The 16,900-nt window shown below is 38.5% G+C and overlaps 1 protein-coding gene across 1 annotated transcript; it reads right to left on the bottom strand.

The window, feature by feature from the left end:
• Positions 1–140: 140 nt before the first annotated feature.
• Positions 141–16,412, bottom strand: LOC104069260 (periodic tryptophan protein 2 homolog; the record flags this gene model as incomplete). The annotated part of the gene is made up of 17 exons (XM_009583490.1): positions 141–295; positions 2,632–2,850; positions 3,198–3,263; positions 3,728–3,836; positions 4,986–5,133; positions 6,096–6,276; positions 6,628–6,778; positions 7,981–8,128; positions 8,771–8,919; positions 10,073–10,209; positions 10,312–10,382; positions 11,142–11,285; positions 12,546–12,766; positions 13,302–13,437; positions 13,893–14,036; positions 15,849–15,948; positions 16,318–16,412. Coding segments are annotated over 17 exons (2,374 nt in total), but the record flags the coding sequence as incomplete, so codon positions are not given.
• Positions 16,413–16,900: the final 488 nt, after the last annotated feature.

Below are 16,900 nucleotides of genomic sequence, written 5' to 3'. Positions count from 1 at the left end.
ATGTATATGTAATAAATGTAAATTAAGTGTTTTTAATTGTTGTATATGCACCTATCCAGAATGTCAGTAACTGTTAATTAAAAACCTCAAACTGACGGGTATTTTAAAATGCTTGTCAGCTTTTTGACTTTTACAAGATCTCACCTTGTTTTCAGTTTCTGTCCATGCAGCATGAGCAACTTATGAGCCCAAATAAGGTAGAACTCTAAATGACAAGATATCTCAAATGCAGAGGCCAGGAACTCCAATACTTTCTCCACGTACAGGTCTGGGAGTGATGAGCAGACAACATCAACTGTGCAAAAAGAAAAAAAAAAAGCCCATAGACATTAGAGTTGAATTACTATTTGGAATAACATGAAAGAGACCATAGGAAAGCATATAGGGAAGTAGAAGAAAGCACCGTCTTGGCAACTATTTGACATTTAATATTGTATTTCAAGGTACAGTACCACAGCCTCTCAGGAGGCAAGCCTTTCAATCACTACTGTATCTAAAAGCAAGAACTTAACTCTCCCCCTCCCCAAGTTCTTCCTCCTACCACAATACTCTCCCCACCATCTCTCCTTCAGAACTTTTACTTCCACCCTTTCCTCCTCTTTCAGTGTAACTAGACTTTATCGAAGCCTCGTTGCTTCTGACTTCATATGAATTTCTGTATTCAGTGGAACTAGTTAGGCGTAATAATCAGAGGCAATAAAGGATACTTGAAAGATAGAAAAGCTGCCTACTCACAGAGGAAGTGTCTGAATGCTGTTAGCACTGCGCAGCACAAAGAAGCATGATTTATAAGCATTCAAAATAATCTCACATGTAACGATGATGACCTCGTTATATATAAACTTCTCTCAAAAATAACCAACTCCTATTCTCTGCAGCCACCCCAACTGGCCTATGTCATATTCAATGGCGAAAAAGTTATCCGCTTTTAAAGAAACAGGCACACATTCATCCTGTTATCAGTGGATTACAACGCCTGAAATTTCCATGCCTCATCCTCTGCTTCTGAGGTTTTGGCGCCTGCCTACTTACCCAGCGTTGCCTGTGTACATGGAGTTTTGGTTAACTTTGGTAAAAGAGAACTAAGTTTTGCCAGACAGAGGCAAACACCATTATGCCAACACAGGTATGCAAAAGGTGGTTTACCCTGACATGCATAATTATCAGGCTTGCTACCTAGGGAATAAGGTAAGAAAATCCTACAAAGCGGTTGGCTTGCAACATACCTGATTTCAGACTTGAGCATGTTTTGACTAGATAAAAGGATTATTTCTGGGGTGACAACACTGAGGTAAAGGTAAGAAAATATACTTTATAGAGTTACTATGATGGAACTGTTAATGAAGTTATGAAGTTAAGTAGAATAGACTACTGAAAGTTTATTTTTAAGGTTATGCCTACGATATATAGCTAATGAATGTGCACATTAGTTATCAAAATGATGAAACAGGTGCTAAAGAATGACTTCAGTAAATATCCTCCAAAGCTGAGTGACATCTTACCTGTTTCTTTTTTTTCCTGACATGTCACAATTGAGAAAGCATCTGTCTCTTGTTAGAAAGAGCTTGGTACTTAACTAATAATCTGTTTGGTTTGTGTGAACACAGCCCTCTATAAGGACCATATTTACATTTGTTTAGAGAGACGAATATCACAGACACTATAACTGAAGGAACAAAAATCATCAGAACTTCAAAGGCTGACAGTTGCAGAGTTGCTCCGAATTTTGGCAGTCCAAAGCAAGACTAATTTTGAGCAGCTGGCACAGAGCTTTATCTAGTTGAGTGCTGAACACTTCCAAGGATGGAGGCTCCACTACCTCCCTTAGCAACCTTCTGCAGTATTTGACTACCTCCAACGTATTATTGTTTTTAATATCTAGTTGGAATTTCCCATGCTGCAAGAGGTCTGTTGCCTCTTGTCATACCATTGTGCAACTCCAAGTCTGGTTCTGCCTTTTTTCTAACATCCCGTTAGGCACTTGAAGACAGTAAAAATATTCCCCTTGTCTTCTAAAGGCTGAACAAACCCAGCTTTCTTAGGCCTCTCCTCAGCTGTCACACACTCTGCCCCTCCATTTTCCAAGGCCTCCACCAGATGCTCCAGAGTATCAATGCCTTTCTCATACTGGCGAGCCCAAAACTAGGCACAGGACTCCTGATGTGATCTCATAAGTGCTCGATAAAGAAGACTAATCACTGTCCCCAAATTGCTGACTACATCCTTGATAGTACAGCCCAGTACCTGATTGACTGCCTTCATCACAAAGCCACACTGCTAACTCATGTTAAACTTGCTGTGCCCCTCTAACATCAGCTGCTTCTGAGAACTGACATCCAAAAACTTTACCTGCATATCCAGACCTGATCAAATTCCATGTTCCAAAGTCACTAGATGAGTATGCAGTAAAATTAAAACGTAAGTTAACACCAAAGAGTCTACTTTTTTTTTTTTTAACAAAAGACCATCCCTTCCTCTTTAGTCTTCAGCTACAGTAGAAAGTCCTTAAATATCAATGTTATAACTCCTCCCCACCCCAAGCTTAACTCTGCCCTTTACACTTCAACTTATTTGGCTAACACATCTCTGCCAACAGCTAGTTCAGTCAAATTTCATGGAAGATCCATTTACCTTCATTGCTAGGTACAGCCTCTATGACCTCCTGAATTAACTTCTTTTCATTCAGCTTGAAGGCCATGATGATAGCCATAGTGTATTCCTTCTGATGCAGCGTTTTGTGTATGTTACTGGGTGTGACATCAATATCCAGCTCAAAAGGATCAAAAATTAGTCCAGAGTCCAGTGAATAGATAAGAAGACCCTCTGTGGTAGTGGCTGCCCAGCTTCTTCCTAGAAGAGAAGTAACAATATTTAAAAACAAAGCTGGGTTTTCTACGATGGAAACAGAAGAGTAATGATAAACAGATGACTATTCATTGCTTACAAGAAGTGGATAAGACTGAAAACCATGCATCATTGATGGACCTGCCAGCAATACCAGCTAACAGTGATGTACACTTAAGTTTCCCAATTATCCACTGCACGGGAAACTAGACTACAAACCTAGCAGCGTGGTATCACATCTGGAGAGACCATCTCCAAGGCATTTGTACTTCATTATTACTCCTCCAATGTTCTACTCTTTTGCTTGTTTTATATGGAATAAAAAAAATCCTACGCTAATTGTCAATACTCACCTGTAGGAGAGAATCGCAGGCAAGTCACTCTTATTTCTGGTTTAAAGTGTCGGTAACTCATGTCACCTAAAAGAGAAGTTAAGAAGTGATTTACTGAAAGTTCATGGTCTAGCTATCAACTCCAACTATGCTGTTACCATTATGCTGAAAAATAATGTGGAACATGCCAAATTCTGGCAGAGTTAAAGACAGGGTAAGTAAGGGACAGTCCACATCCAAGAGATCTTACAGCTAAAATAAGTGGTGGGATTGAATTTTGCTCTTTGAAAACAAAATCGTGACTGCTGGGTTCCATACCCAGGAGACCACAGTACCTCCTGTTTCCTGTTGCTTCTACTATGCAGAAGGACCCACCCATACAACAGCTGAACACTTGTGCAACAGATCCCTGTGGCTACAGAACATTCGGGTAATCCTAACTTTAAAACTCAGCTGAACAATTCAAACCCTTCTTATCTTGTATCGACTCTACGTCAAAGGTTTTAATCCACATAAAACTAGTAACAAGACAGCAAAACCAAAAGCTGTACCTCTTTTTACTCCAGGAAGAGGAATGGCAACACCATCTTCACCTCCAGCCCCTTCATCAATCAGAGCCATGCTGCCAAATTCCGTCATTTTTCTCCGATCTAAGTACTCCTACAAAACCATGGAAATTCCATTCACTCCACTGAATCTCCTCTCAAACATCTGTATTAATTGAAAATTCTCCATAACATTCAGGAGTTATCTAGTTTATCTAGGATTATTTCTTTGCACTTTCTTCCAAAAGTTTCTCCAGAATCATGGAGAAAACTGACAATTTCACAACAGCGGGCAACAGTGTCCAACCGCAGACGAGAATCAGGCTGTGTCAGTCTTAAGGCCTCAGAACAGCACAACGCAGTTTAGGCTGCAGTTTCACATTATTATATTGTTATTCTACTTAAGACATGCATTATTTCCTCAGATGCAGCCCTATTCTTCCTCCCCTTCAGGTTCCATAACTGTACTCTGCTAATGTAAGGGCTGTGTAGCCAGACAGCTATGCAAATGATGTTTTAGGGACCTCCCCGCCCCCCATTTTCAAACATCCATCCCCTCCAGGATTCTTTTCCAGCTAGCTCACTTCTGGTATCCTTTTTAAGCCACATGTTGAGCTACTCTAGCACAATAGAGGACAGCAGAGAAACGAAGGCTGCTTCACAAACTGCTGTTGTCAAAGAAACATATTTGGAACCACAGTCAAATACAGCCATGAACACGGGAACAATCATCGTTCTTCCAGGTAAGGGGATGTTAAGAAGGGTTACTGGAATTTTTTCCTTCTGAGGCTTTTCATCGTTCACTTTACTTTTAAAGGAATTTAATTTTGCATTTGGCAATATTCAGAAACAGAGTTTGTAAAGGTCAGTGATGTTTTCTGTGTCCACAGCAAAATCCCTCATTTCTTTGCTAACACAAGCAACTGACACCCAGCGAAAGTTAGCTTAGTACAAAATACTGATCACTTAAATTTTCATATTTTCTCGTCAATTTTAAGTGCCAACTGACTTAACTGTGCTTAAGAGTTCTGTTCATTCAATACAAACAGATTGCAATCTGGCAAGACTTTAGTTAGCTGAATGTTAGGAATTAATTTTGTTTTCTGAGAAATATTTCCGTACCACTCTCCTGCACAAACCAAGAAAATGAACCTATGCTTAACAAAACATTCAGGAACCCCACTTAAATGAGATGTTACACCAAAACCAAAGCCTTGGGGGCGAGGAGGGGAAGTGAAAAAACCTGACTCCTGTGGTCACTTACCTCCATTGCATCTAAAGAAAAGTTGCACGAGATTTCAAATTTTTTCATAAGAATCTGTTCCTTGACATTATATATACAGACAAATTTTGACAATCCACCTGCCAAAATAGACTGACCATCTGCTGAGTAACACAGAGTAGTAAAAGATCTAATAAAGAAAAAGAGAAAGTAGTTAATTTCACTGCCACATCTGAGCTAAAAGACATGAGTACAGTGTGAAGACACAGACCATTCCATGGAAAAAGTGGAGGTCTTCATTCACACAATACATACTTAACACGTAAAACCGTTTACCACGAACAAGTACTTGATGCTTTGCTATGAATCACAAACAATTTAAAATTTCAACAGCTTTTTGAAGTACTTCCATACTTCTGATTCTGAGTCGCAGCTCAATGAATGAGCTCTCAGCTACACTGTACACAACACTAAGGATGGTCAGAAGAGCTAGAAAAAAACCCAATGTTATGGCATGTTTTAAAGAGATGGTGGAGAGCTCATCACCAAAAAATAGGGTTTTTCTCCCAAAACGTCATTGTTTCCTTTTTTCATTTTGTTTTGAGGAGAAGCAACATGGGAAAAAAACAGAGGGGCTCAAGGGAAAAAGAAAAGAATGAAACACATGAACTCTACATTATGCTTTTTGACAGCACACAAATTCAATTTGCTTTTAAACATTACTTCATATGCGTAGTAACATGTAATAAAATCCACAGCGTATTTACATTTTTTTAAAATTTAACAGTTTCTACACACTAGTAGTTACAAACTAGTACCTACATAGCAAGATATCCACTTAAAACCTATCACCTTAGGCCAATGAACAACTTGTCATGAGAAGCTTAATACTATGCTGGCAACACATGTTTATAACTGATGAAAATAAAAAGATGCTCAGAATGATGCTGATCAGTGGGTGAACACAGCAAAAGACAAAAAGGATCCATCCAGATGTCAAGTTGGGCATCTTTTAAAATCCAACATCAGAACCAAAACATTTGAAGAGCAGATGCACTCTGAAATCCTCTCGTAAAAACCAAATGGAAAGAAACAATTCGAAAGCAAAAGCCAGTGTTGCACCCTGTTTTCACTGCAATCTCATTTACTTACTTTCCTTTGGCTGCTTGTTTGGCAGTAATTTTATCAAGCTCCTTCCTTCCCATTTGAAGATCATGCCTTCCCTCAATTGAGCCAGTTTGCACTGCATTTTCATGATCCCAAAATGTTATCTGTCCATTCAAAGCAGCAACTGCAAGCTCCTTGCCATCAGGACGGAAAGCAACAACAAGAACTGCAAATAATTTAATTAATAGTTAAAAATGCAGTCAGATCTTTTCCTAAGAAAATACCCTGTATTTTTCTAGGATTTTATCTCAACTACCAGAAAAAGCTTAGGAGTAACAAGTATGACTGTACTTTTTCTCTGGACAACATTCAGATGTTTAGCTAATTACAAAGCTAGAGCTAGTATGAAATAAAAAAGTTTTCTTGCACTGTTAACTAAGTACTATAGAGAACTATCTCAACTTTTGGTTTTCATTACCAAGAATGAGTCTGTCTGTATTTGACATGTTCTGTTGTCAGTTCTTGAAATATTTTTGATAACATTTTTATATTTGATAGAAGACGAAATAAAGGTTACCATCTGAGTTCAATATTAGCGTCTCCTTAGTTCTCCAGCTGTCTAACATATCCCATAACTTGACAGTTTTATCCCAAGAGGCACTAGCTAGAACACACTTCATTGGGTTAAAGGACAAACTGCTTATGGGGCCCTCATGACCTGATAAGACCTAATAAAAGAAGAAAAGATAAAATGGAATTAGGTGAAAGAAACTGAAATACATGTAGTCTGCATTCAGCAAGCTCTAAATATAACAATGAAACCATGCCTAACTTGTCCACACATGCTTGAGGTTACTTTTGGACATGTAGAATGATACATATCAGTGATTCTCAACTTTTCATTTTCAGAAGTTTTAAAAAAATTCACGGAAATGCGAGCCACTCTTACGCACACATACAGTCTCTTTAGAGACCAAGACTTAGGAATACGGTGCACTTCTCCCCCCCCCCCTCCAAAATCAGAACAATCAGACCAACCGTGAAAAAGCAAGTCATTGCTCTGATAATTTAGTATGTCCTGCAGCTGAAAACATTTAAGAAAAAACAGTAATAAAAACTGTGAATAAGAATAATACAGATTTTTACGGCATGGAGCTCCTATTCCTCTCAAAAGAAATCAAGGAAAGAAACTAAACTCAAAACTCTGGAGATCCACTCAAGTATATACTGAGTTACTATTAGTGATCTGTATTCAACAGCTATGCCAAATTAAATACATGAATCGCTGAGTTCACCTACTTGTACAAGATGTACATAATGCTCAAAAACTGAAAATAGCAAATGAGCTTGATTTGCTTAGAAGTTACTGTTATCACATCTACTCTCAAGAGAATGCATTTCAAACTAGCAGTAAGACAGCGGGGATTTAACTTAATAGTTTTCTCGCCCTACACAATAAAAACCTTCTACACAAGAAATCGTGCCCCTGCTCTGCTGCAGCAAAACTGTCCACAAAATCTGTATCGATCTTAGGACAGCATCTACAATTTCTTCATTACTTGCAGAAAATATGTAGAAAAGAACATCTCTGAACAACTACTGGAGGAAAACTCTCATGCCCATGTGTTATCTCAGCAATACTGCGGTTACTTCATCAGCTAGAAAGAGCTCAATACTCAAAAATTCTAAAACTATTTCTCCCCCAAATCCAGGATAGCCTCCATGCAATAAATTAAAAATTGCTGAGAGTAACATAGTGTAGCTCCAGTTCTTGAATATAAATACAACAAAACACTCAAGTTGTACTAAAACCCTCCGACTAATCCCAAAGTTACTTAGTATCATCATGATCTAATCCCAAAGTTACTTAGTATCATCACGATCTATATTATGTGTTAAATTCAAGCCCTCCAACACTGTAGGTCCTCACATCCAGCAGCCTCCCACTCTGCATTGACCAGATGAATATTTCAAAGGAATCCTGGGAACCAGCCGATACAATCTCGCCACTGGAGTCCACAGCTAAACAAGAGAACTGACTTGGTCGTGGAGATGTAAAGGTTCGGAAATTGCGGTATCTGTTGTAAATGTGAAAATAAATTATGAGAACTTTTTAGGTAAATTTAAACATGTGTTTTACGAATGTATTTAAAAAAGGATTTCATTTTACTTGTAAAGTCTTTTAAGCTATCTACAGAAAAAATACTCTTTGTATAAAATTGGATGCAACGCCTCGGAATGATTCCAAGATTCAAAAAAGCTTTTATTAACTCTGCAGAAATAACAGTCGAAAATACTTGAACAGAAGAGCTTTCTTCCAGTACGTAGTGTATGTCCATTCTTTAGAAAGCACAGGCTTGTTTACACATCCAGTTCCGTACACAGGTGTGTTATAATGGCTCAACCACTAGTACTATGGCAAACGTTCTGTTAGACAGGTGCCTCCTCCCTGTTTGAGTAGTAAAGCCAGACAATGATGTTACTGGATTTCCAGCTTCTCTGAGAAAAGTTCTTCCAGAATTTTCTTTGCAGAAACTGGATGAAGTGGCAGGATTCCTAATTGCTATCTAAATTTGAATCAAAGGCTGAACAAAAAAATCAATAAAGCAGTACTCACATTTCTGCAACTTCAACTTGAAACAAGCAATCAGCAGTTTGCTGTATTTTGGGGTATGAAAGCTGAAGACTAAATGAGACACAAAAGCTTTATAAAAAGTTACCTGTGTAGATCAAAGGCACGCACTGTTCCATCTAGGGAAGCACTCAAAATGACATAACCATTGGAAGTAAAAGTTACAGCAGTTACACCACTGGTATGTTCTGTAAAAGTGACAAAACAAAAGCTGCTTGAAGTGTTCCACACTTTCACCTGCAAGAGAGACAAGAAAAGCCTTCTTAGCATTTCCATCATCAGTTCAGAGAGAAAGTAAGGGTAAGGCAGCAGAAGGAGTGAAGAAAAGTTAGTCCTAAAACTCTGCGACAGCATAAAGGACTTTCAGTACCATCAGTAACGAATTCTGTGCAAGTGAGACAAACAGGGCCACAGCTCATCATTAAACACCTACAGACACATATACAACATGAAAATCTAAGTGGAGACAGACAAAAAAATTTTAAAGCTAATTTTCAAGGAAAGCTACAGCACCTGGTGAGCATCTCAGGCTCCCAAGCTTTGGGCTGTCCACTGATAAGACAAGTGTCAAATTCAAAACCAACTGTGAAGCCATTCCAGAAGTTACAATTGAGATGTTATTTCAACCTTTTTTTTCCCCCAAAACAAAAATGTTACGCGTTTAGCTATCTGCAGTTTGAGACTTCCGGGGTTTGGCCAATTTTGAATCTGAATGGCAGAAACCATGAAGTGGCAGGTCTTTCTTCTGATATTCAGAAGTTTTGATAGGAAACAAGAAACTATATTTGTCCCATTTATGTGCCAAGAGATTGTGGGATTACTCCACAATACATCTTTAAAAAAAAAGTACATGTACATCTCGCCTACCATTTCAATACAAGTCAACCATGAGAAGCTAATTTTTGTTTTAAATAGCAAGCTTCTGCAGTGGTACATTTCAGAAAAATCTGTTTAGGAATTGCACTTTTATAAATAATTTGAAATGAATTTTGCATCAAAACCACTTATTAAAAGGTCATGAATTTGCTGACATTCATTCATCCCAAAGTATCATGAAACCATCAGCATACATAAATTAACATTTGATGAATTAGATCTTTCTGTGTCTATGGTGACCGCAACTATAATAGTTAAAAAAATCATCTGCTAAAAAGCGTAAGTGATGTAATTTGCAGATGATACCAATAACAAATCAAAATATATATATACACACATATGCTCTAGAGAGAAAAATCAAAACATTTAATTGAGGACAAAAAATTATTACTTTATATTAAGAAAAACATGTATCGGTTACAGTAACAGAGCTTTCTACATAAAACGGAAATTCAAGCTGCTTACTATGTTATTAAGACTAAAGTTCATATTTCAGTGATAGTGCATCACTTACTTTCCCATCCTCGCCTCCAGTTACTATATATTGTCCATCTGGAGAATATGCTAACGAAACCATGCTGTTGAAATGTCCCTGCTGCTTCAGCACATAGGACTCGCTTTGCCATTCCCACACCAGGAGCTGACCCAAACCTATAAACACATGAGGAGAATTAACCTGAATTACGAATACAATGATGAGACTCTGCAAATGCAAGCCAGAAAACACATACAGACCAAAAAAAATTTACAAACCTGAACATCCAAAGGCAATCCAGTCACCAGTACAGTTGATAGAAATAGAAGCTATCCTTTGGTCTGAAATACTGAAATAAGAGAATTACACAATAAACAAACTTGTGTTTTCGTGCTTTCTGTGATAAAACTTGAAATCTAGGGTTTATTTCCTCTGTTCAAGCAAGTTCTTTGATTACTTTACTGAATTTCTGTATCACTGTAACAGCAAAAGCAGCAATGTATGTTCTTTCCTTTATTATAATCAAAAACATCAAACAGACAGTACTGCCTTATTCAGAACGAAGAGAGAGTATCTACATCCCAAAGACATACTTGCCAGCACAGAGTAAAACTCCCCACATTCAAGAAAAAAAAAAAACCATTTTTTTGTACAGGGAAATTATGCATTCTTTAGCTAGCATCATACAGCGATGGAAAAAAATTACGGTTTCATTTTGCAGCTTAGTGAAAATTTACAGACAATTTTACATATGCAGAACTTTTTTTTCAGATACTATCTTTATTTTCTACAAAGAAACTGACAATGTGAACTCCAAAGCATTGAAGAAATCTATAGCCAACAACTAAGTACTCAGGAGTTCCTCATTCAGACCTCACTTTTCCATAAAAAGCCATGGAATGGAGTATGGTATGGTATTTTAAGTGTAACTATGATTCTGCCCCTCCAGAAATTACAATACTAAATAGACACTTATGTTTAAGATTTTTGTGCTCCGATTATTCATCCTTCACTACTAAACATGGTTTGTTCTCAGTCAAACAAACCCCAAAAACACACCCCCACACACAAAACCAAACGAAAAAACAACCACAACCCCATACCTCACCTCAAGGAGTGGATCAGATTGAAATCTGGAAGCTCATGGAGGTGAAAGATTCCAGAGGCAAAACCGGTGACTAAAAGGTGGGTTTTCTTGTGATAAGCTGCAGATGTCAGGTTATTAAAGTCTCCCTCTTTATTGAAAAAATACCTGGCATCAAATAAATAAGAAAAAAAGCAAACAATGCAAAAGAAAATTATGTGGCTGTAGTTGCATTTCAATATAGGTCAAATATTTTGATCAAGGTATCCTACAATAAAACTAAAAAGCAGTAGTTCCAGGAATTGCTAAATATATGTACTTTGCATAGCTAGTGAAAGTTAATTCTCTTCTTTTCCTCAATGTTTACAGCTGCTACAGTAATCTGATTACCAGAAGTGACACCTGATCACATGCAATGAAAGGGACTGAAAGTTAACCTCAGAGAAACTGCACTGTGCATTTCCTTTTCATCATCTAATGCCAATATGGGTGACTCATGAATTCACTGGTTATCCTTCTATACGTGAGTCCTCTTACAGAGGAAGGAGTCGAAGCAATAGTCATAAACGTTATACCCCTGGTGAAGAAGGTTTTTGCAGTTTGTTTGTAGCTGTATCTCTTACTGGAACTGAACAGATAAGCACCACATGATGGTCAAATAGAAGAGCACCTGAACATTATCCAACAGTTGTATACTCCAAATCCCTTCAGTCTGGAAGTGATGTTCCCTGAGGCTAATTCCAACCTGGATTGGGGTAGGGTACTTTCTTTATGCTTCCTTTACAGTCAGAAGACCGAGAACTGAAGCCTGATGTCAGGTGTTCCCAATTGGCCTCGACATGCATCCCAACTCTCCCTACTCCACTGACAAGAGACTGCCCATGAATGTTATCCTCCTTCAAGCAAAGTTAAATGCTGTGACTATCTTAAAACTGGATTATTCTTTGTAAGCCATGTCTGCTTTGACGTGGACAGATAGGGAGATCCTTCAGGAAGGGAGATCCTTCAGGAAGGCATCTCCAAGTAGTTTACCAAAAAGGCTGATGAGCTATCTTTATCAAACTGTTGCTGTCACCTCTTGAAGTCAACCAATCTCTTCTTCTCTATGCTTACTTAGAGGATATTGTACTAAAGATCTCCTTACAGTTTCTGAGTTTCAAACACTAAAACATACACCATAAGTCAGTATTTCTTGTATTATTAAAATTACACTGACTTGTTCTGAAGGTGAAGGATATCGCCCTTCATATAGCCAAGTTATGACAAACAGGTGTTCTACTGAAACTATTTAAAATGGGATCTATAGTAAATTACTAAATCCTGGGCAGAGATTTATACTGCTTTGAATGAGCGATAAAGGGTGAAAAAAGCCCAATATAGTAAATCCCCATTAACAACTCTGTCTTTGGAAAAATGAAAATCACTTACTTTGCAACACGTGAATATTTAACCTTATTTCTAGTCTCTTGTTCATTTGGATTGACTTTTCCATGAATTTCTTCACCCTTCGGCTCTTCAAGAAACTCTTCATCATTTTCTGCTGCACTCTTTTCCCCAGCTGCATCTTTAGGGGGCATAGGCTTCAAACCATCGAGCTCTGTATCACACTGCCACACACAGAGAGCTGCATCCTGGCTAATTGTGTACAGCTAGAATACAAACACACAAACATATGATTATCGTGCAATACCTATGCTTTGTACTCTGCTGTCTTGTTATGAATATAGAATTGCAGAAGGGTTAGCAAGTCTGCACTTTATCATTAGGATAATATATTACTTAGACCTCTAGAATTTGAGGTGCTTTGATCTGGAAAACTCACTTGTCCTGAGAAACTGGTGATTTACTTTACCTGCCCTCAGAGAAATTTTGAAAAGACCGAAGGCAATTTGATTACCAGTTGGCATTACAGCTGATTTTTTTTTTTTTTTTTTTCATATTTATAACTATAACTTTTGAGGGGAGCAATTTCAAATAACTTACTCTCCTTCTAAAATTTACTTCTTCAAATGTTCACGGAATTGTAAACTCCTGATCACAGCAGAGGAGTCAAGAGACATATTACTTACACATTTTCTAAATTCTGAGATATTATCAAAATAGTCAGCATCCTTATCTACAGGTAAGATTCTGCTTCAACTACTTTAATACTAAAATTCAAGAATGTTATGTGATTATACATACATCTAGACTGTTCTCTTCAAAAAAGCAGGCTACTATTATATCTTTATGCCCTCCAAGTGAATAGTAGATCAAGTTTGCCCATCGTTCTGCTCCAAACACCCATGTAGACATGTCCTTGCTCCCTACTGCAAAACACCTACAAACGAAAAGGCAATTTGAATTAGAACACTGGTTTGCAAAACTCTTCACTGGGTGGAGAACATTCTGAATGGGAAGACACCAGTCACCACTTTAAAAGTAATTTTACACACAAGAGTTGTAAACTGAGGTTGCCAACTCTAGCAGAGGTAGATGGGATTAAATATACTCAAAAAGTCAACCATGCTCACATTACTGAGATATGTTCCTTTTATTGATAACTAGGCATTTTCAAGCAAGAATGCATTGTTGATCCCCAATACATGCATATTTTATACTTTATATTCTGCCTAATTATAATATTTTTTAATTCAAGATAGAATTAGAAACAGAAGAGCCAAAAAGAGCTTTTAAATCTAGTACAATACTTTATAGCAAAGCAAATGGACTGAAACATGCATACAAATATTAACAATGTGAGCAGGTAGACAGTGCTTTAGTTTAACAACTCACTTGGAATCATCAGTCCAGTCGATACAAGTTGTTTCATCATATGGACCGTAATAAGTTTTGTCCAGAACAAATGCATTAAACTCTCGTTTCCTCCCAGGAGCATGGTACATAAGAGCAACATTGTCTTTTGTAATCACAAATTTCCTGTCATAGGGAGGAAAAAAGTATAATTGCACACAAAGCTGTTAAAGCAAACAATTGTTCAGTACAGACAGCAATACAATACAACAAAACAATGTTAAAAAGGTTTCTGTGTTACTGAAATGATAAATATGGATTGCTTTCGAATTAAAAACAGAAAATTACTTGCAGATTGATACTATCCCCCAACTTCATGAACGCAGGTATACCTTATGCATTATAAGACAGAAAACCTTCAGTAAAAATCACCTAAGTTGAATAATGAAATATTTATTCTCTCATTCTCACAAAGGAAGGGAAAGTTCAAACATTCAAAACAGGATATTCTATTTCAACCTCTCTTCACCTCCATATATTGGCCACTTCAACAAACACAAAGCATCTGCATCCCTGTTAAACATGTCCTCTAATTTGGTCCTGTTGCCAGTATAATTCCCTAACACAGAACTGTGACTGCAACTTTCAAGCAAAACTAATTCATGATCACTTTAAGTCAATCCAACTGAGGAATGCCACCAAAAGGGGAACTCCGCACTTTTTCCTCTCACCCTTCTGATACCTCTAACATGTATGTCACCACACTTTGACTCCGTGACCATGCAGCCAAGGGATGTGAAAAGAGGCACTCATAGAATCATAGAATCATTAAGGTTGCAAAAGACCTCTAAGATCATCGAGTCCAACCGTTAACCCAACACCACCATGCCCACTAAACCATGTCCCTAAGCGCCTCATCTGCATGTCTTTTAAATACTTCCAGGGATGGTGACTCCACCACTGTTCCAATGTTTGACCACTCTTTCAGTAAAGAAATTTTTCCTAATGTCCAGTCTAAACCTCCCTTGGCGCAACTTGAGGCCATTTCCTCTCGTCCTATCGCTAGTTGCTTGGGAGAAGAGACAAACACCCATCTCGCTACCACCTCCTTTCAGGTAGTTGTAGAGCACGATGAGGTCTCCCCTCAGCCTCCTCTTCTCCAGGCTAAACAGCCCCAGTTCCCTCAGCCGCTCCTCATAAGACTTGTTCTCCAGACCCTTCACCAGCTTCGTTGCCCTTCTCTGGACACGCTCCAGCACCTCAGTGTCCTTCTTGTAGTGAGGGGCCCAAAACTGAACACAGGATTCGAGGTGCGGCCTCACCAGGGCCGAGTACAGGGGCACGATCACCTCCCTCCTCCTGCTGGCCACACTATTTCTGATACAGGCCAGGATGCCGTTGGCCTTCTTGGCCACCTGGGCACACTGCCGGCTCACGTTCAGCCGGCTGTCAACCAGCACCCCCAGGTCCTTTTCCTCTGGGCAGCTTTCCAGCCACTCTTCCCCAAGCCTGGAGCGTTGCATAGGGTTGTTGTGACCCAAGTGCAGGAGCCGGATTCACTCGATTCAGAGAACTGCCTCTTTCAGTAGCACAGCTGTCTTAGACTAATCCAAGTCAGCAGTGAAACTGCATCGCCACGAGTGCCACCATGCAACCCTGCAGCACTGATTGTCCCCCCCGTGGGCTCTTTCACCTTACCTATGACACATAAGAACAGTTAAGACTCACAGCAAATCTTCTATGTTTCTGAGAGTTCCACCATAGACAGACAGTATCTGTGACAAGCAACTTTCCAGCTAGTATCTGTTTCCAAGGCTTTGCTTTTCCTCTTTTCTTCCCCTCTCAACTTTACGGATAAAGTGACTCTGATCAGCTAAAATCTCCCCTATGTTAATCAATAGGTATTATCCCCAGATGGGTCAAAATGTCTTAATAACTACAACTAGTTTATGGGGTAATTTCTGTTGTTTTGTTCTAAAGCATGCACATTTTACTTACTTGCCATCAGGGGAAAAGCTGACACTGTGAACTGGCTTGTGAAAATAAAAGTGATGTATCACACATTTACCGATCAAACTGACAAGCAAGGCAGCTCCCTCTGTAAGGGCAGAAAAAGAAAGATCATGGAAATAACCCAGTTCCCAAAGAAACCATAACCTAGCAAGCTTAGTTTCTTTGCTTACAGAGGGGTACTGTACTTCCTCAGAAACTTTTCAAGACAGCATACTTAATATTATTAAGAAGAAAAATACAATTAAAATTACAAGTCACTTTCTAAATTATGTAAATAAGTTCTTTTTAAGTTTTGTAAATAAAGACGCCTTCCCCTGAAATTCTAACACAATTTTCAAAGCAGAGGACTTCTAATTTGTGTTAAGGTTGAATACCTAGGAATACAGACTTCCCTCTTCAGGCTGTATTTTTATTTCATTCTTTTATAAAACAAATGCCTCCTTTATGAAAGTACCTTCATCAATTAGTATGGCAAGACTTCCATCTGGAGAGAGCCCCACGCACACAATATTAAGCCGTGTAGCCAATGGGAATGTCTCACACTTATTACTGCAAGAAAAAGATAAAACAGTAAATTGGGTACAAGGACGTAGAATTCAGAGTCATCTTCGGTATCAATAAAATATGGTTTGAGACCTATGTTAAAGCCACTGAATCAACTCAGATGTAAAACCCCCATGACTTTCTTTAGCTGCCACAATCCCATAAACACCAGCTCTGTAAGAGATGGGGTCCTGACAAGGATCCCGGTATAACGAGCATCAATCACAACTCTGGCCTATAGGAAAAGGCAGATGACAGCCTAGGCTTTGCATATATGAGAAACAAGACAAGACAGAAGCACACAAAGAAACCACATGACTAAATCAAATGCAAACCATATTTTTCCCCTCTTTATTTGTTTCTAAAACACATCTTTACATACTACTTATGCTATTCTCCCCACAGACCTATGTACAGAAAATCTGCACCGTGCAGCACCTCGAGAATTACTCTACTAGGCAGGCTTCTACCTTTTAACGCTAAGCCAGAAACTT

The sequence above is a fragment of the Fulmarus glacialis genome, unplaced genomic scaffold, assembly GCF_000690835.1.
Source record: "Fulmarus glacialis isolate BGI_N327 unplaced genomic scaffold, ASM69083v1 scaffold44598, whole genome shotgun sequence".
NCBI lineage: Eukaryota > Metazoa > Chordata > Aves > Procellariiformes > Procellariidae > Fulmarus > Fulmarus glacialis.
The sequence above is the reverse complement of the archived record's forward strand: the minus strand, read 5'-3'. Positions and strand labels throughout refer to the sequence as shown.